Below are 20,246 nucleotides of genomic sequence, written 5' to 3'. Positions count from 1 at the left end.
TGAGGCTGCACATGGGTTCAAAAGAGATTTAAAAATATCTGAAATGTGACAAACGTACCTAATGTGTGCAGCAATCGCCTTGGGGATTAATAAAGTATTCTTCTTCTCTTCTTATTCTATGTACAAAAAAAACCCCCAAAGCATTTTAACAGTCAGATGCAGTCCAGATATCATCAGCAAAATCAACTTCAGCAAGAAAAACAGGCACATTTGCATTTGTAATCATGCTTTAGTGAACAAATGGACAGCTCCTGAACTGAATCCTCAATTGAATTTTGATTGTGCTTTTGGTTCTGTTCATTCATCTGTATGTGTGTGTGCGTGTGTGTAAACTGAGAGTGCATAATCGCACCTGGATTTAGATGTAATCCCACGGGTTTTTAGGTTAGCGGTGGGGGTCGGGTCTCCCGTTGGGTATGGGATTTGCGGGTCTTAGTTGCTTTGGGGTGATTATTCATATATGTGTGTGAGTGTGTCAAAACCTTTACCTTGAATTATCTCTTCACAGCCAGTCACTGCTCTGATGATATAGTCATCAGTTAGCTCTCGCCTACATGAAACAGTCTTTCGCTGCCATATTGAAAATACTCAGCTAGCAGTGAGTTAAATCTAGTGATTGTATAGTTGAGTTATGTTCCCGCTGATGAATGTGAATCTCTCATTAGTGGTCCTGACTGCATTTGAAGTTCATGTGATTCAGCAGCCTCTTTGTGCATTCACAGATAATCTCATGGCTGTATCAATAATGTGAGGTTTCATCTTCAGTTCAAGCCTTTAGCCACGTGACACAAGCTACATTTTCTTATGTTTTCCCAAAGAAATCTGTGTTAAAGAGCAAGTCTTCCTACACAGCTGTAGAATATCCAAAACGCTGCTGCACACATTAGTTATGTTTGTCATACCTCAGATATCTTGAAATCTCCTTTGAGCCCATGTGCAGCCTTAGATGCTCAGGAATGGGCTCCCTTGGCTGTATCTAAGTCTAGAGGTCAAAGATTAAAGGTGACCAGGCTTTGACTGTCAGAGTCTTGAAGATTGGAAATACTGTGGTAGAGATGTCTGCCTTCTGTCCAGTATAATGGAACTAGATGGCACTCGGCTTGTGGTGCTCAAAGCGCCCCAGAAATACATCTGAAAAAACTCAACAGCAACGTATCTCTCCAGAAGTCATGACCTGCTTACTCGAGTTAATCCACAGACCTTACTGTGAGTAGTTTCATAGGAACTATTTTAGGAGCTACACACACCAACCATATCACTGCACAGAAGGAGGTGTGCATCTACTGCTAACTCACCTAGCATCACTGAGCTAGCTAACGTTACAGCTCAGCCAAGGAGGATGACATAAATGTTTACATCTCATGCTGTCACAAGCATGAACCTCTCGTCCATTAGTAGATGCACACTTAAGGTTGGCGTGGGTGTAGTTTGGTAGAAAAAAACAGTTCCTACATCAAACTAATAGCAAGGTCAGTGGATTATCTTGAGTAAGCAGGTTATAATTTCAGGAAAGAGACATTGCTGCTGAGTTTTTCAAATGTTTTCTTTTGACGCATTTAGCACCACAAGTCGATTGTCTTCTAGTTCCATTATATTTGAGAGAAAGCAGACATCTCTACAGCTGATATCTCCAACACCTTTAAGGGCATCACATGGTAGGGATTTGAATTCAGTTGAATACATTTATATCTTATATCCTGTACTCATATCCAAGGTTTGGGTTTTGCTAATTAAGTATAAAATTGTGGCATTAAAGGGGCGCACCACCTAAATTGATAATTCCAATATGTTATACCAGTGGCCTATGAATGTTCAGTCAACATTTGTGAACATGAACTACTCCCTCTCAAAGCCAGAACCCAGCGAAGTAAGTCTCAAGCTTGTAACGTCATAGTGTATGAAGTCTGGAGCTGCTCTTTCGACAACGAATGGGAGCCTGATTTTGTGGTGTCATAAACTGGCTCCCAGGCCATGACGAATACAGGAAGGGACACAGTGGGTGTTGTAAATCAAAAGGTATTTATTGTAACAAGGTAAACAACTAAAAAGAACTACATATGGAGTGTGGATAATCAGTGAGTCAGTGATGTAGATTTGAGTGAGTGAAAAAATAGTGTAAAGCGTTGTGAATCCAAACAAAGGCCAAAACATGCGGACGCTGGAGGGGATGAGTCCAAGTCGAGAGAGAAAATGAGCAACACAGAAGCTGGGCTTTAATTCTCCAGAGGCGCTGAACCCAGGTGCTCCGAATCAGCGGCTGCACTCCTATGACGCCTTCAAGAACAAAATGGAAAAACAGTTTCTGGTAAATAACAAAGTCAGCAGCTCAGGGGCCTACACAGTAGAAATAAGCTTTTTTCTATTGTAGTGTCCTCAGCTCTGAAACAGAAAATGTACCCATATACATACCCAACATTTTCCCAAGTGCACTCAGTGTCATCTAGAACATCTTGTCTAATTCACTGTCTAAGGAGCAGCTCGACCGTATGACATCACAAATGTGAGTTTGAGCTTTCTAGCGTTTGGATTTGGGAGAGTTGTTCATGTTTACTTAATTTTTGGACTGTCGTAGACCATAGGAATAACACGTGTGGATTTTGAAAGTGGGCCTGGTTCCCCTTGAATGAACACCACCTACATATTTGGTTCATTTTTACTATCACATACCTGCACCTGCTTTTTCCATTCTCCTCTTTAGTTTGTCTGTTTGGTTTCGTCCTGTCTTGTGCGGCTTTAACTGAGACAGACAGGCAGATATTGTATTACTGGTCGCTTACTACAGCCCTGCCCCGTGCCAATCCATTTACACACATCTATTTAGCTGACTGTCACGTTGCTGTGTCAGCGTGCTGTGCCCTGCATCAGTTGGAAGGTTTGCTCAGCACTTTGCATAAATGTTACAGTTGTATCTAGACTAACATGAAAACTAATATAAAGATGAGTTAATCTGTCCTACATATCCTCAAGAGGGCAGTCTAATCAAATTGAATCACAGATGTATTATCAGGCTGTTCACTCGCACCTCTCCTACAGGCGCAGAGAGATACAGAAGAAGCTCCACTGTAATACGCCTCTACTGTGAGATCAGGTGTGTGTGTGTGTGACTGCTGACCTGAAGTTGACTTTGCCATGACCTACTTTTCATGTGCACCCCCTTCCCACTCTTACCCCCTGCCTATTACCTCCCTAAAATGAATTAAAATGACCCCCCTAATATCCTCCAGTCCTGGCACATCACTGTTCTGCCAAACTAGGTCAGAGTACGAACTTTCCTCCTTCACTGCATTCCATAGGTTTATCTGCCAACATGTTACAGTATGGCGACAATCAGTCACACATTTGGACATTTGCATTGCTTACTATTACGGATTTTAGTTTGAAGTGTTGCTATCTAGAGGCCCAAGCAGGGAATGTGGTTGGTGTGTACATGCTGGATAAGTTCTGTTAATTATCATGTGGTATTGACTTGATGTGGATTTAGAGACATTTTCTCAATGGCATTACTGTCCTGCTCAACTCTAGTAACAATGCTCCTACATACATTCCTCAACACACTCTCACACACCCACATACTCTCCATTGTTCTGCCCTTTCCCATGTCACACTGGCAGGCATATGGTCTTTGGGATTTTGTTTTTTCCAGGCCTATCCCCAATCTGATCACATCTCCCATCTCAGATATTCCCTCCACTCTCACACACACTTGCACACTTGCCCGAGGCATGTACAGTTTGTGTCTTTGGCACAGCGTCAGGAAGCAGGGCAGTGTTCTCTGGGCTCTCATGCCATTGGCTGCTCGTCATGTGACCAAAAGGAAAGACCTTGTGGAAGCAAGAGTTTGTGAGTCTTCCTCCCATCCCAGCTGCGAAGTCAGCGTGTGTGTGTGTGTGAGGGGAGAACAAGGTCTTGTCATCCGAGTCAGGTGGTGTGATGAAGTTTGTGTGTTTGTTCTGCTGTGGTGAGCTGCAGGGGAGGAGGCGGGTGGGTGGGGAGCTGATTTGGCTTCCAGTGAGGGCATGTCAGAGGCAGGAATTCAGAAGGAGTGCTCACACAACAGCTCATCAGGGTGAGTCAGAGGACGACTTGTAGGTTAGTGAGGAGTGGATTGTCATGTTATGGAGGTTGTGGACAGCAGTGTGAGCGTTATGGATGATGTGGCTGTGATTATGGGCAGTGTGGCACGCAGAGCAAATGCTGCACGGAATGACGACACATCAAACAACAGTCTGCACTGTGTGGAGAATACGAACGGAATAAAACCTGCCAAAGATGAGGATGTGAGGGACAATGTAGAGAGTGCTGACACAGTCAGTGCAGAGGACAGTAGGAGTATAGAAACTAACAACATCAGCATGGATCAAAGCCCCAAGGGTGACGGTAACGACAGCGAGAGTGATGGCGACAGCACCAGTGAGGGAACTTGTCTGGAGGCCATGACGCGTGATGGGCAAGACTACTACCTGAGGCTGGGTGACACCCCTCGACGGCGCTCTGCCCTGCGCCTCTCACGCATCATTGCCCGCAAGCAGCTGCTACGGAGGCTGGCTCAAGGTAGAACTAGAGAGGGATATGGCAAAGTTATAATGTGTCCATCAGTGTGAGCAAATTTCTGTTTTTGAAGGGAAAAAGGGAAGAAATTAAATGAAGTAAAATGATTTTTTTCCACATTTCTTGTATTTTTTCTTACAGATTTGCTGTTTTTTGTTTGTGTGTTGTTGTTTTTTAAAAGGGAGATGGAGCTTGAATAGTTTTACACTGCTATTACAGTGTTTAAAACAGCCCATTCGATTTTTTAAGTCTCCCTCGTGTAAATTTCCCTTTGGTTTTCTCCTCTCCTGTGAATGAGCTGAACTAGGCGCAGATTCAAACAATGTAAGCTCTGATAAAGAGCGTGTTTTAAAACACATAAAGGGACTCTGATTGCGGCTTTGTCATGTGCGTTTCCGTCTGCCTCGCTGAGGAATTGCTCAACATTCAACTTTTCCTTCAGAGGTTTACTCAATACCTAATCTGAATACCTCCAACTTTAAGGAGTAACCCATCTATCATCTGCCTCATTGCGCTTTTTAAGTATGCTTTTTTGGCAACAGCTTACACAGCACAGGTTGGCAACGCTCACAATCGGACATATGCAGCCACCTCTCCTCCAAAGATGTCTTTCATAAATCTAAAAGAAGTCACAACAAACTCTAAAGGACTGCCGTGTTATTGTTTTTGTCTATGTTCTCCCTACCCAACTTGTATTCCATCGCGACTTCCTCAACTTCCTGTCACGTGACTCATGTTTCCCAAGGAGTGAAGAGAACATCCCGCCTTTCAGAAAGTAATAGCTTCAGGCTGTTCTTATGTGCCATAAGTTCACTGTAGAAGATGAGTTGCTGTATTGTGAGGTTTTTCCAGGTGCTGAAAAGAGATCAGCTAGATTTTGTTCAGATTTAACTCATGGCACAAGACTGGTCTTATGAGCGAGCAGAGACGTGACAGGTCTTGTGTTAAGTGTTTTCTTTATCCCCCGGTGCTGAATTTGTCTCTGCGAGCCAAATCTTGTATGAGGCATTTAAAAAAAACTGATAAGTGTGAAGGAGAGAGATATGACAGCTGTGGCAGGTGTGGAATGTAGATGGAGAAGCAAGTTTATGCCTGTGCTGGATTTGGATGATGGCATGACTTATTTAATTTTCACTCCCTGCCTTGAGCACTTACACACAGTTTTCTCCTCCTCTACTGCACACATACTCTCCCTGTCCTTCTTGTCTGCCTCTGTCTCTCTATATATTTCTATACATGTACTCTCCCCGGCTGCATTTCACGTCTCAGCAGCTGGTAGAGTCCCAGACAAACTTAAAGTGACATAACCAAATCTAAAACCAGCCATTTAGATTTATAAATGCACATGGGCTATATACAGAAGGGTCATGGAGACAATTTGAAGTAGCGATAATTCATGTTTTTAAATAAAGATGAACACATGACTGTCACCTGCTAACGTCAAACAGCAAACAGACAAAGTTAGTGACTAGCTGCTGAGCATGTTGGAGCATTTTGCAGCTTGAGAGCCAGATATTTCCCTGAGGGGGTTAAAAACACAGCTAAAAGAGAGTGAATATCTGACTCAACTTCATCAGGTGACCATGAACACGACTACAGTTTAATAATGCTGCTCTGTGCCTGATGGATGTGTAAATAGGCAACTGTTTGCCAACAAGTTTGCCATATCAACTTGATAAGATGATAGTATGTCAATGATATGCTTCTTTCCGTGGCCTGAAAGTGGCAAAAAGAGACTTTGAGACTTTAAATAATTATTTTGAAAAAGTTTTTGTTATTTTGAGATGTTAAGTCATTATTTTGAGAAAGTTCCTCATTATTATAAGAGACAGTCATTATTTTAAGATACCGAGCCATTATTTTGAGAACATTTTTGAAAGATTTTCAGATACTTAGTCAGTGTTGTGAAACATTTTATAATTATTTTGAGAAGTTTTTGTGTTGCTATCAGAGACTAAGTCATTATTTTGAGATACTAAGTTCTTATTTGAAGATATGTCATTATTTTGAGAAAGTTCCTCATTATTTAAAGATAATTATGCATTGTTTGGAGGTATTAAGTCTTCATTTTTAGAAAGCCTCTCTTTTTTGATTTAATTTAATTTTTTTATTTTATTTTTTGTATAAAAGTTTCTAATGGTGTTGGGATATTAAGTCATAATTAGATACCAAGTCATTATTTTGAGCAATTTTTAAATATTTTGAGATTTCAAGTTATTATGAGATTCTTTGCCACTATTTTGAGACATTAAGTCATTATTTTTGAGAGTTTCACATGATTTTCAGATATTAAACAGATAGTGCACCCAAAAATGAAAATTCAGCCATTATCTACTCACCCATATGCCGAGGGAGGCTCAGGTGAAGTTTTAGAGTCCTCACATCACTTGCGGAGATCCAAGGGGAGAGTGGGTAGCAGCACAACTCCACCTAATGCAGGCTGACGGCGCCCCAGATTAAAACGTCCAAAAAAAACACATAATTGAAACCACAAAATATCTCCATACTGCTCGTCCGTAGTGATCGTGCGAGACCAGCGAAAGCACGTGAACACACATGAAGGCGGTGCCCATGTCTCACGGGCTTGCGCAAGCGCACACACGTCAGCGCAGTGTACAGAGAGGCAGTCAGAGCTACAGGCTACAATGAGGCTAAAAACAGAGTTCAAATGACGTTTTTCCAAACAACTATTTATGTCGGGGCTTCAGGACACTTGGATCACTACGGACGAGCAGTATGGAGATATTTTGTGGTTTCAATTATGTGTTTTTGGACGTTTGAATCTGGGGCACCGTAAGTCTCCATTAGGTGGAGTTGTGCTGCTACCCCCTCTCCCCTTGGATCTCCGCAAGTGATGTGAGGACCCTAAAACTTCACCTGAGCCTCCATCAGCATATGGGTGAGTAGATAATGGCTGAATTTTCATTTTTGGGTGCACTATCCCTTTTAAGTCATAATTTTGAGAACGTTTCTCATGATTTTGAGATACTAAGTTATTATTTTGAGATTTAAGTCATTATTTTTTAGATACTGAGTCATTTTGAGGTACTAAGACATCATTTTGAGAAAGCCTCTCATTTTTTTTGATAAAAAAAGTCATTCAAATTAGATATTAAGTCATTATTCAGTGAAAGTTTCTCATTATTTTTTAGATACTAAGTCATAATTTGAAATAAGTGAGTCATTATTTCGAGGAAGTTTCTTATTATAATGATTTTCTCCATTTCATTGGTGGAAACAGGCTTTCAGTTTGTAGTCTGTTTGTGCTGGAAGAGTCACAATAAATGAAGTATACACAAAATTTTTGAGTGTGCCATTAATGGACACTATGATCCTACAAAGGATACTCCTCAGAGCATTCAGTGAACCTGCGTTCCCTGTGTGGAAGCATCTGCATTTGTTTCTCCTCTCATTTCTTCTGGATTTCTTTTATATTGTCTCCAGTCTGTATTTACTTACTCAGTGAAAGCTATCTCTAGAACAACTCTCATTAAGTGCATCTGTCAGAGTAAAAGTCAACACTCATCTTAGCTACTGTCACTCTGACAAACCACAAGGCTGAGCTGAATGCCAGTCCAGGCTAAACGCTGAGCTCTTCCAATAGATGCTTAGTCACTGAATTGCAAAATGGACAAGATGCAGCATGCACTCACAGATGCTTTACACCACCTTCATGTAACCATAGCCTGAAGCCATTTGATAATTTGACAAAAATGTAAATGCATTGCTGTAACACACTGTTTTACCACCATCTGCTGGGAAAAAGTGGCACAACCAAATGCACAACTTGATCACCTTCAGCCTCATCCGGTCTATAACATTCATCATAACACTCAGTGCTGTTAATAATTATGGCCGACCACTAACTCACAGCAGTTCTGCCACATCTGTCATATGGTATGGGCCGTCTGACCTCTGCTGACGCTGCGCCTGAACCTGCGCCGATTTCACGGCAGTGCTGATGCTGTTATACAGTACATTCCTGAGCATTTGACATCATCGCAGATGAACCATACGGGATGGGACAGACATATTCCTCTTCAGCGTCCCTCCCTCCCTCCCTTCCTTCCTCCCTCGCTCCCATCTCTCCTCCGCTGCTTTTTTCCTTTGTGACCTTTAAACATAAAGGACTAAGTGCATTAGCTTATGTGGGAATATGGCTGCTTTCCAGGCATCCTTTGAGTGTGTGTGTGCGCGTGTGTGTGTGTGTGTAGTCTTGTTGAAGGACTATGACTGCTCAATCCTGTACAGCCTTTACAAACCATGAGCTATCTCCTCTCTGTCCCTCATCAGTGTGGCATATCTGCTCTGGTTATCAAAATGATTTCGACTGACAGGACACATTTAAATAAACAACATTTAAAAATAGAACTTTGTAAACGTTAACCAAACACTTAGTTCTTCTCTCCGTCACGCCTCAGTCTGTGTAACAATTATCCCAGCTGAGTCCCTCTGACATGTTCAGTCCAAGAACTTCCTGTTGCTGTTCTTAGCTCACATGCCGCTCTGGACGCCTGGGAAATTCAGCACAGGAAATGATGTCATGCAAGGTACTTCAGGGCCCTTGAGAGCCCATACAAGGCAGACATAACACCGAGAAAAGGCTGTCAGAAAGTCAAGGGAAGTGGCATTGGATAAAAGGGAGGAAATGAAAGGTGGAAGAAAGAAAGGCGAAGGCACACTTCCCAAGCAAAAAAGCTGTGAGGGCATCGGGGTGCCTGTATTGTGTGTATTATGTAACATAGTTGGCATTTTTGTTATGTAAGGAACTACCTTAACAGCCCCTTTGTCCCACACATGGACGCCCACATTCACACGCCCACACACACTCACACACATACCATCTGTCTACCTTCCCTACTGTCGTTCTGGTGGCTCGCTGCCTGTTGTCATATATTCTCCACAGCAGGAATGCAGTGACATGGAATAGACTGAAGGAAAAGCACGGTAGGTAGCTTGGATTAGCTCTGTCCGACTGTGTGCATTTGTGTGTTTTGTGGCCCTCTGCTAACATGTTTGTGTACTAATTAATCTCTTGATTAAATTCTGCACAGATGAACAGCAGTGTTTTGTTCCCATGCTGAGGGGAGCTTTGCCACTTGGCACCTTTGAGCACCAACACAAAGACACATTGCCAATTATACGTGCAAGAAGAACTCAAACTTTAGCTCTGAGATCTTGGAGGAGGTTGTGTGTTTGTCTAAATTACTGCATTTGTTGTGTATTTTCAAGATTTAGTGCACTAGTATTTAAGTCACTAAAATGTTGTATTTGGGATTGACTCAGATTGGGATTGGATCAGATTCAGCTGTCCAATACAAGTATTTGACTATTTTATACCTTTTTTTCCATGTAGAGTTATGACTTCAAAGGGGAGCTAATGTGAGCTAACTGCGCTAATACTGGATCGGAAATTTGCAACAACATTTTTGCCGACACAAAAGCCAGAGACTGCATCGTATTAAGTTGCCGTGAGCTGTAAATTCACCACTTCTAAGCAGAAGGCAGAATAACGTTGTCTCGGAGCTTGACACGTAGCTCTTCCTGTGGCCAGCTGTCTCTCACCCTTTTCAAATAGGAATTGTGCAAATTTGCAGGAAAGCCCAATCAGTCTTCGTTTAGCATTGGCAGTATAAAAACAAAATCGGGGAGTGCAGCAAAATGCCACCTGCCTACTTTTGTTAATACAGAATGCATAGAAGCATTTATACAGCCTTTTTCGGGGCAGTGGGGGTCGTGAGCAAGTAACAAAACATGTAGTTCAGCGTGTGACATAAACAGTAACGTACAATACATGCCGCGGCTAGTCAGTCCTTCGGCGATTCTCTCATAAGTTGGCCCGTCCTTCACTGTGTGTCTAAACGCTCGCAGCTTGCCGGCAAAACGGCCCAACATTCGCCGAAAATCTGGCAGTGTAAAAGTGGCTTCTGTCTCACTCAGACTCACCTTTGGTCTGGGTCTGCAGTTGCCTGTACTGGAGAGCAGCATAAACGCAAACCGCTCACTCTGCAACTACTTGTTGGGGCTGAAACGTCCCCAGAAATACACTGACTGACAGAAGCGTGAAAAAAAATGACAGCCCAACTTGGATAATCTCAGTTGACTGAAAGGTCTGCAGCTGATGATTCTTGTATCCTGTTCTGTATCCTGTATGCTCAGGTCGACTGACTCTCTTAACAGTTTTGCAGACTTTTTCATTGGCATTCTCTTGTTTACAAAGCTACTTTTGGCTATTTCCAGCATATTTATATCTTTACATTAAGCCAAAAAACTTGAAAATGGCTCTGCTCTCTGTTCTCAGAACATGTTGTTATTATCTGTACCGAGGGTACGTACAGAGTTTGGCAAGTGAGTGTTGATGTTTGCAGCTCTTTATATGTGGAATCTTCTGCAGAAGGACTTAAAGTTGGTCACTGGTTCCTCTCAGCTGTTTCAAAGCACTGTTGCAGGATTTTTGTACACAAACTTCTATATGTCAGTGTCACGGTGTATCTTAGCTGGTCTTTGTAATCAAGTGTAGTTGCGCTTTTTGTGTTTTTATGGTTCACTTCTGGTAAATATTAACATACCTTTTGGCTTCTCTTTGTAGTAATTTTATTTTTGTGTTTTGTATTGCTTGCTTTAGAGCTTTATATTGTCTGCTTGTAACTTGGCTGCCTGTTTTGGCCAGGACACTTGAAAAAGTGATTTTTAATCTTAAGGTTTTTCTGGTTAAATAAAGGTTAAATATATAAAAATACGCAAAATTATTCAAATCTTCAACTGTCAGGAGGCAGCTCTAAATACTAGGATAGTCAGTGTAATGACGGTCAGTTGATTAGTAACAAGATGTGCAAGTATCCCTCATTTATTCATCTATAGAAACTAAACTGAGTATTTCCATTTTTAGGTGCACAGTAAGAAACACGTGTGTGGATTTAAGTGTATTTTTGTCCTTAAAGAGGAACTCAAGCTTAAGCTCGAAGATCATGTTAATCAGAATTACTGTATTTGTTGGGTATTTTTAAGATTTGATGCACTAGTTCATATTTATGACACCACATCACTGTATGTGGGATTGACTCAAAATAAACCACTTGCCAATGTTCAGTGTAGTGACAGAGCATGTCAGCCTTTGCAACAGTGAGAGGCTCATTGGTGTGTGTTGGAGGTCTGTGGCACAGAGGAATAATAAGGAATTACCAGGCTTTGGATTCACAGACAGAACTTGTTAGTAGGATCAGTTCGTGGTTGGTTTTGGTCTCTTCATTGGATTTGTTGACAGTAACCAGGCTTATCCTTTAACATTCTCTCCTTGTAATTTCCCCGATCTTCATCCGCATCTCCTGTTTTTTTGTTTTTTTTGGTTCCCTTAAAAAGAGTCGATAATCTTTCAGTTGTCACGTTCGGTAAATTAGTGGCTGGTGTGGTATGTCTTCCTCCCTGTGGTTTTCCCACAGGGTCTGTCCATCTCAGCTACCCCCCCTCTCCCACCCCAGCTGTCTGCCTGTCTCATCCTCTTTGCATTCTCTGACTCACTGGGGGCAACATCTGGACTGTGCTAAATGTCTGTGCCGCTGTGTGTACAGTATGTGTGTGCGCACATGCTGCATTCTCCCACACATTGTTCTGGTCCGCAGTTTTGTACAGTAAAGCAAAAGACAGGGGCTGAGGTCAGAGTCTCCTTGCTGGCCCGCCAGTAGGCTCTAGCTGACATGTGAAGTTAGCGTCCACCAGTCGTCAGTCTGTGACCTCGGGGGGGGCTGGCTGATGCAAATGCCAGCTGAAATTAGCCATTTCCTCCACGGACGTGATGGGGCAACAGCGGCTCTGGTGATGACAAAGAAGATGTGGAGTTGGTGGTATTAACCAGGTTCTCAGAGGAACAAAGAAGAAGAAAGGATGAGGAGGTGAAAGTGAAAGGAGCAAAGGCTGATGGATGGCTGAAGGAAAGTATTTTGGGTTGAGATGAGGAAGGTGCAGAAAGAGTACAGAAGGATAAAAAGAAAGTTTATGTAACAAAGACAAAGGAGAGCAGAAGTTTAAAGAAGACAAATGTGAATGAAAGATGTAACAAGAAGAAGGACTGGTGCAGCATACGGCAGAGAGAGAGCTGTAAAAATAGAGTGATATTGTATGTGGATCCTAACAAAGCAGAAAGTGTGAGAGAGGAGGTTAAGGAGAAAATTAGAGGGAAGAGAAAACCTGCATGGGGCAGGCTGGAAGAGGGAGGCAGAGTTGTAAACACTAGGGTTGGAACGGCTGCGAGGAGGAAAGAACAGAATTGTTGCCACTTGATGGAAAGCTGGGTAAGAGGGCGAGTGGATGTGCCATGGGATGGAGAAGAAACTGAGCAAAGGAGAAAGAAATAGAAGCATGTCATCAGCCGCACCATGAGGGCTTCAAGTAAGTCTTCAGTTCTCTTGCCCTGCAGACTCTCGCTCTGTGGTGTTTCTCTGACTCTACAGTCTATTTTCAGAGCGTTACAAGAAATATTTTTTTTCATGATCTACCCTCGTGTAGCTTCGTATGTGATTTAGAGAAAAAGAAGTTATGCTGAGAATGCTGGGAGAGGGATGTAATTGCTGGATTGCGGTGAGAGGATCATTTCCTCTGACCGTTCTCATCTCTGATGGTGAAGACGAAGGCTTTTTATTGCCCTGCTGAACTTTGTCCCCTGTGTTTCTGTGGTGCCTCTCCCGTTCAATGCCAGCACCTCTGAATCAGTGAACGAGACAAGTGATAGTGAATGAGTGGGGTTTTTAAGGAGGTATGAGTTAAAGGCAGTGACTGCAGAATGCAGCGTGGTGCATAAATAATGTTGGTGGCTTTTCTTTTTTTCATTGGTGCAAGAAACAAAACAGTAGTGACTTTACAGGTACAACAGTGATAGGAAGGTGGGAAATATACCCAAGGACAGACAAAAAAAAAAAAATCAAGATGATATACAGAGCTTGACATAATACATTTATGTGTAGAACATGACAAACAAAAAAAATGTTATAATAATTCTTGAATAAACATCTTGCAGTTGCAGTTATTTGGGGAAATTTGTTGAATATGGCATGCGTCATTATGTGTATGATTGTGTGTCTATGTGCAAATAATAATTTAATTAATACAAATAGTAATAATATGTATTTTGGAAAAAACAGCTGGGTGGTAACAGTAAGGGAGGACTTTTCAAATTTAAATTTGATAATTAGATGTGGTTTTGGTTTGTCGATGAGACTGAAATAATGTATTATATTCAGTAACTGTAGAAGTTTGTTATTTTGATCTTTAAAACTTGTCTTAGTTTGTCTTGTAATGGCCCTCCATCCTTAATTATTTATAATTTACTTAGTTTGATATTGTTTTGAGTGTCTACAAGATGTCCTCTTACAAACCCTAAGCTTCCCACTTTCTTTCTTTCACATAGTAACCCTTGTGTGTGTGTGTGTGTGTGTGTGTGTGTGTGTGTGTGTGTGTGTGTGTTTGTTTGAACACTTGAGGCAAGGACATGTATGAAACAGAGGTTTTGGGGTCCTCCGCTTGAAAGTTTTGAGCATCAGACATGCAATTCTTTACACTTTGGTGATTTTTTTATGCACTAGTCCATACCCATTGAGTACAGCATACCATACCACGACTTAGTCATACCAAAGATTAGAAAAAAACAAACATTCGGCCACAGGGGGAGCCACAGCGATCAGTGGCATTTTAGCCATTTTTAAGCATGTTTCTGTTGTTATAGTGCCACCCAGTTGGCGAGTGGAGAGTTAAATTTCTCCAGTCACCTTGAGGCGTCCTGTTCTACATATCTACCAAGTTTGGGCCCAGATAAGAAATTAGCTCTCTAGCGCCCCCATTTTGTTTGATGGGGTTAATAATGACGGGGTCCCCTCAGATTATGTGTGGTCATATGCCTACAAAGTTGCGTGGTGATCGGTGAAACCCTTGAGATGTTATACACCTTTATGTGATGAGCCACGCCTTCCACAGTATTCATTGCCTTATAGAAGCTCAGTTTTAGTAAGTTTTCCAACTTTTGCCAAGAGGAAACTTTAGATATTGGTCCCTAGATTATGTTCACTGAGTTTCATGCAGATCAGTCAAACTTCCTAGGAAGAGATCGATTTTAAGTGTTTTTCAAAAAATTCAAAATGGCGGAAAATCTATATAACCGGAAGTTATGGGTTCTTGATGCAAATTTGTTCCTCATGAGGAGAGGCATCTCTGTGCAAAGTTTCATGTCTCTACGTCATCCAGGGCATGAGATATGCCCATTCAAAGTTTGCAATGTCAATCAGTTGCTATAGCGCTGCCCTTTGGCCAATTGATGTAATGTTGCTTCATTCGCAACCTCCCATGACCCTCTACCACTGTGCCAAATATCACATGGATTGACCAGTCAGTGAGGAGAAAAACGTGGAACAGACACACACAGAGACAGAGTTTTCGTCAAGATAAGATCAAACTGTGGCTTTTTTTTTTACACCTTGATTTTTTTTTTATTGGGGACAACAAATGCACATGTTCTAAATATCGAGGGGGACTTGTCCCCTGTGTCCCCCCTGAAATTTACGCCTTCGTGTGTATGCATTTGTGTCTCTTTATATGTATCATATCTTTTACATTGCTGTATTTTTAACGTAACATTTGAACAAAATTCACATGATCGCTGGCACCAACATCATTCAAATGCTTTTGTCAGCACAAAACTCTGCAGAGGAGTTTAATCAGCGTGTGCTCATAAAGAAAACATACACACACTCACCCACACACACATACATGAACAGCCCAGAGCTGCCAGTTTAGCAGTGTGAGCAATACATACAGTATGCTGGCGGAAAAAGTAGTAAAACAAATGCCTGTAAAACGTCTCGCGGTGCTAGCAGCAGCACCTAATGGGGTGTGGTGCCATGTGTAAGGCCTGTTAAATTTATACGCATTAACAGCTGAAATCTGACTGTTGGTTTATCTGGATGTCATCTGAAAGTACAGGATGTTATAATGTTAAACTGTGTAAACTGTTTCCTTTGTCCCTCGCTGGCTCATTTCCAGCTTTTCCGTCCTTCCAGTATGGGCTTAAAAATGCTGGAATAGGGAAAACAGACAAACACGGTGTTGTGCTCTTTATTTCCATCTTTATCTATGAATTATTAACACTGCACATCAAGTTGGGCATATAAGACATCAGTCCGCTGGAATTCAGAAATGTTCCTCCATAGAAAATGTTGTGTTTTGATGTGTTTTGAGTTTTCGTATTTCAGGGCAGACCCATAAATGCCCCACAATCAATATAATCAATGTGTTGATGGTTGATGTGTGAACTCAACATGCCTCTACTCTTTTTTCTTTACAGAGATTGAGGCTAAGGAGGCTTGCGATTGGCTTAGAGCAGCGGGATTTCCACAGTACGCCCAGCTCTATGAAGGTAACACACACACACACACACACACAAACACACACACACGAACACACACACACGAACACACACAGTAGCCAAAGCCCAGCATTTACCCAGCTGCCTTTTTTACACAAAGACTTCCCCTTCAAATCCCCCCTTTTGTTTAATCCTGCGTCTGATTTTCTCTCTCTCTCTCTCTTAGTTTTTCCATCATCTCTGTTTTTCTCTTTTTCTGCCATCCCTCCATCCTCGTATCCTCATCTTCTGGGCCTCTGCATTCTATTTCCAGGCTTCAGTTCCTGTCCAGAGGGAGGGGTCATGGGAAAGGCCTTGTTATCACTGCTGGGACTCTCATAGCTTCTTTTTCTCTTGTCTTTCTTCCACCTTTCTCCAGCCTGCATTTTTTTTAACCATCTTTTTCTGTCTGTCTGTCTGTCTGTCCATCTATCTTTTTATCAGGTCTTTTCCTTCTCCTTGCGTCCGTCTTGCCCTCTTTGCACCTCTCTGGAAAGCCTACAGGCGGTCATTTATGTGATGATCATCGGGTCTCTTTATACAGTTGAGGCACAAACAGGAAGTGGCCCCAGTAATCTAAGAAGTAGCTCTTAAAATCCAAGTCTTGCTTTAGCAGCACACACACAAACACACACACACACTGCGCTTCTCTGAGAACCGCTGTGAGCTCCAGTAATGTGGGGTTATGGATGTCGGCCTCTGGGACTCTGTGGCTGCTCCCGGGTGCACATGATGCCTGCAGTCTGCCACCACACACAGAGAATCACCAAAATAAAAAGCTTGAGTCATTTTGGCATTGTGTGGAATTCAAGCTATTTGGGGGGTTTAAAAGTGTGTGCGCATGTGTGCGTGTTCTGTAAACTTCATATACAGATGACAGGTGTTAACAGCGGTTGTGCCGTACTTCACAGACTTCATTAACGGTTAACTGGCAAAGAAAACTGCGGTCTCCTGTCAGTCATTAACTAACAGAACTCTCTGTCCCTCGTTGTCTTCTTCCTGTTTTCTCACAGATTCCCAGTTTCCAATCGACATTTCCTCAGTTAAAAGGGACCATGACTTTTTGGACCGGGATCTGGTGGAGCCTCTATGTCGGTGAGGGCAAACACATATGTAAACTTCACTCCCCCCCCCCCCCATTACCCCGTCCTGTACCTGTCCCTCCAGCCTGGTGTTGACCGCTAATCATTAGATGTCTGACCCCGACCCCTAATGACCTCCCCGTCCCTGTCTCCCGCTCAGGCTCCCTAGTCTTTGATCTGGTCTCCTCCCCTCCCCTCTGCCACGCTCTGATCTCCCATTCAAAGAGCAGAGACCCTCAGGGGGCATAAAGGGGGGGCTGAGGGTGATGGGGAAGCAGTGAGGGGATGCCAGTTTTTTCTACCAGATGGCTTTGAGTGTGTATTTTAAGTCCCTTTGCACACCTCTATGATCTTTTTGTTTCACATCTCCCATTCCTCCTTTCTCACTGAAGTTTTCCCCGCTTGCACCAGCCTAACCCTTACCTTTTCTCCTCTTGTCATTTCACCTCCACCTCCTATGGGAGAGGAGGGTGTGGTAATTATAGCGTTAGTGATTCCCATTTTCTAAAAGCTATATTGTGAGAGAAAACACATCAGGACTCTCTGAGAATGTCTCAAGAGCTGTTAGACACGAGCTCTCTCTTGTCGCTCTTTACATTGCCTTTATTCCCAGGATTGTATAAATTTTAGATGATACATAAATAATAGATTTTACACGTATTCCTATATGTTTGAAGACTACATAGTGTGTTGAGCATACACTTCAAAATCTGTGTGGATATATTCAACCAGGAAAAAGTGTTTGCACCATCCTGCAGCAGAGACACAGGGCGTGGAGACAACAGTGGTTCCTTCCTTATATTTTCTAACTGGATGTTTACTCAAAGCAAGAGAGACACTTGCTATGACAGCTTGCTGTTTCATATCGGTATTTTTTTCTGGTTTATATGTAGCCACAAACAATCCCTTGTCTGCCACTATGTATGAGAGGACAGGGAAAGTAAACAGTGAACAAAAGAGGATTTCTCAGCGTGCTATTAGAGGCTGAAATCTTTTAAATGACAGAGGTCACAAGCCCCAAAACATGTTTTAATGATCCCATCTTGAAAGGCACCAACACAGACACCACCCTCCTAACCAGCCGCTGCTCACATCCACTGGGGTGCAGAGAGAAGGAGGGTGGGTGGGGAGGGAGAGACTTTTTGGTGAGGAGGTTTGCCCCCAGCTGCGCTCCAGATTATAGAAGTGGGAGGGGGTGGGGATGGGTGACAGATGAAGGGAGGAGGGAGGGAAGTGGAGAGGAGGAGCCGGCTGGGTTTCAGGGGAGATGCGCTTGTTGAGGGTGGGGATCAGTCCTAGAGGAGTGATGACAGAGAAGGAGAGGGCTGGGAGAAAGGGATTGAAACCATCAGAAGTAAAGGGAGAGAGTGGCAGTGAGGAGTGAGATATTGTTACAGTCCAGACGGAAACACACAGCAACAGACAGAACATATCCAACCTACCAGCCCCAGCTCGTTTAACTGACTGTGTTTGTGTTGCAGGCGCCTAAATACTCTGAACAAGTGTGCCTCCATGAAACTGGATGTCAGCCACCCCAAGAAGAAAGTAAGACAAATTCTTTTCACTGTGAGCCAACATTTTGACAAACTCTTTGTTAGTGTTTTGCTGATGCTTTGTCAGCTGTCACGAAATAGAAACATGTTCCCACAGTATCTCTGTGGAGGGTTTCGCAGTTTGAATTTTGTTTATTACTTGTAAGTGAATCTGTGTCTAGCTGGTCAGTTATTTGCCTGGTCAGTGTACATCTGAAAATGTGATACTGTCTTCCTCAAAGGAGATTCACTGTTTGACGCTGATGTTCACACTTAAAGGGACGGTTCACCCCCAAATCCAAAATCCATATTTTTCATCTTACCTGTCGTGCTATCAATCAGTCTAGATTGTTCAGATGTGAGTTGCCAAGTGTTGGAGATATCAGTTGTAGAGATGTCTGCCTTCTCTTGAATATAATGGAACTAGATGGCACTCGGCTCTTGGTGCCAAAAAATACATTTGAAAACCTCAATAGCAACGACTTGCAATGTCCAGAAATCGTGAATTGCTTACTCAAGATAATCCACAGACCTTGATGTGAGCAGTTTCATGTAGGATGGGGTGGTAATTGCTGTGCAAAGTTAGAAGAGTGCAGATACAAGCATGCAATATACAAGTACTAACATAACAAAGTAGAAAGCAATATATCACAAATATTAAATATAATATAAAGCAAATTTAAGACTGAATTTAAACTAGATAACAGTAAGGTTCATATATAAAGACTGGCTCACAGTAAGGTAAGGTTACCAGTATGAATGATAAATCAGTTGCATATGAATATGTTTGTGAAGTGTTAGAGCTGGGGTGGTTGGTTTTACAAGTCCCAGACTGCATGCTTAATACAGAATGTTCATGATTAAGTCCAAGGAACTATTTTCTCTCTGCTGAACTACACCCGCCAAATGTATCACCACACGGGAGGAAGTGTGCATCTACTCATGGAGGAGAGGCTCCTGCTTGGGACAGTATGACATGTAAACATTAGTGGTGTCTTTCCTGGCTGAGCTGTAACATTAGCTAGCTCAGTGGTGCTAGGTGAGCTAGCAGTAGATGCACACTTCCTTCTGAAAGAAAGAGACGTTTTTCATATATAAGGGATTTCTTGTGAAAAACTACTTGGCAAGAATTCTAATTCTGATCAATCAATCAATCAATCAATTTTATTTATAAAGCCCAATATCACAAATCACAATTTGCCTCACAGGGCTTTACAGCATACGACATCCCTCTGGCCTTTGGACCCTCACAGCGGATAAGGAAAAACTCCCCCAAAAAAAACCCTTTAACTCTGAAACGACATCTGCTAACTGTTCAGGAGAAAGAAAATAGTTCCTGCATGAAACTACTCACAACAAGGAGTGTGGGTGATCTTGACTAAACGGGTCATGACTTCTGGAAAGAGACATTGCTGTTGAGTTTTTCAAATGTATTTTTGGTGCTTTGAGCACCACAAGCTGAGTGCCATCATTCCATTATATTGGAGAGAAGGTAGACATCTCTATGGACGATATCCTCAACATTCAGCAACTCACATCAAAAAACAGTCCAGACTGATAAACAGCACTACAGGTTAAGAAAAGAAAATATTTTTCATTTTTGAGTGAGCTGTCCCTTTAACTGGAGTGTGTTTGCATTTGGTCCAGTTGATTTAAGGCTGCTGAAAATCATCAAACTGGATCCATGAGGAGTAGCTG

At 42.3% G+C, this 20,246-nt stretch overlaps 1 protein-coding gene across 5 annotated transcripts in view; it reads left to right on the top strand.

Moving 5' to 3' along the window:
* Positions 1–20,246, top strand: part of stard13a (StAR related lipid transfer domain containing 13a) — a 78,209-nt gene that overhangs the window by 45,057 nt on the left and 12,906 nt on the right. For 3 of the 5 annotated variants that reach the window (XM_033645664.2, XM_033645681.2, XM_033645690.2), the window contains 3 exons: positions 15,875–15,946; positions 16,948–17,029; positions 18,498–18,561. In XM_033645664.2, coding sequence (XP_033501555.2) covers positions 15,875–15,946; positions 16,948–17,029; positions 18,498–18,561 — 218 coding nt within the window. Of the gene's footprint in view, positions 1–4,029; positions 4,552–12,086; positions 12,934–15,874; positions 15,947–16,947; positions 17,030–18,497; positions 18,562–20,246 lie in introns of those variants that run through there. The other 2 variants (XM_033645671.2, XM_033645698.2) reach the window with 2 other exon arrangements.

Source organism: Epinephelus lanceolatus, chromosome 11, assembly GCF_041903045.1.
Source record: "Epinephelus lanceolatus isolate andai-2023 chromosome 11, ASM4190304v1, whole genome shotgun sequence".
NCBI classification, from domain to species: domain Eukaryota; kingdom Metazoa; phylum Chordata; class Actinopteri; order Perciformes; family Serranidae; genus Epinephelus; species Epinephelus lanceolatus.
Note: the sequence above shows the minus strand (reverse complement) of the source record. Positions and strands in the feature narration are given on the sequence as shown.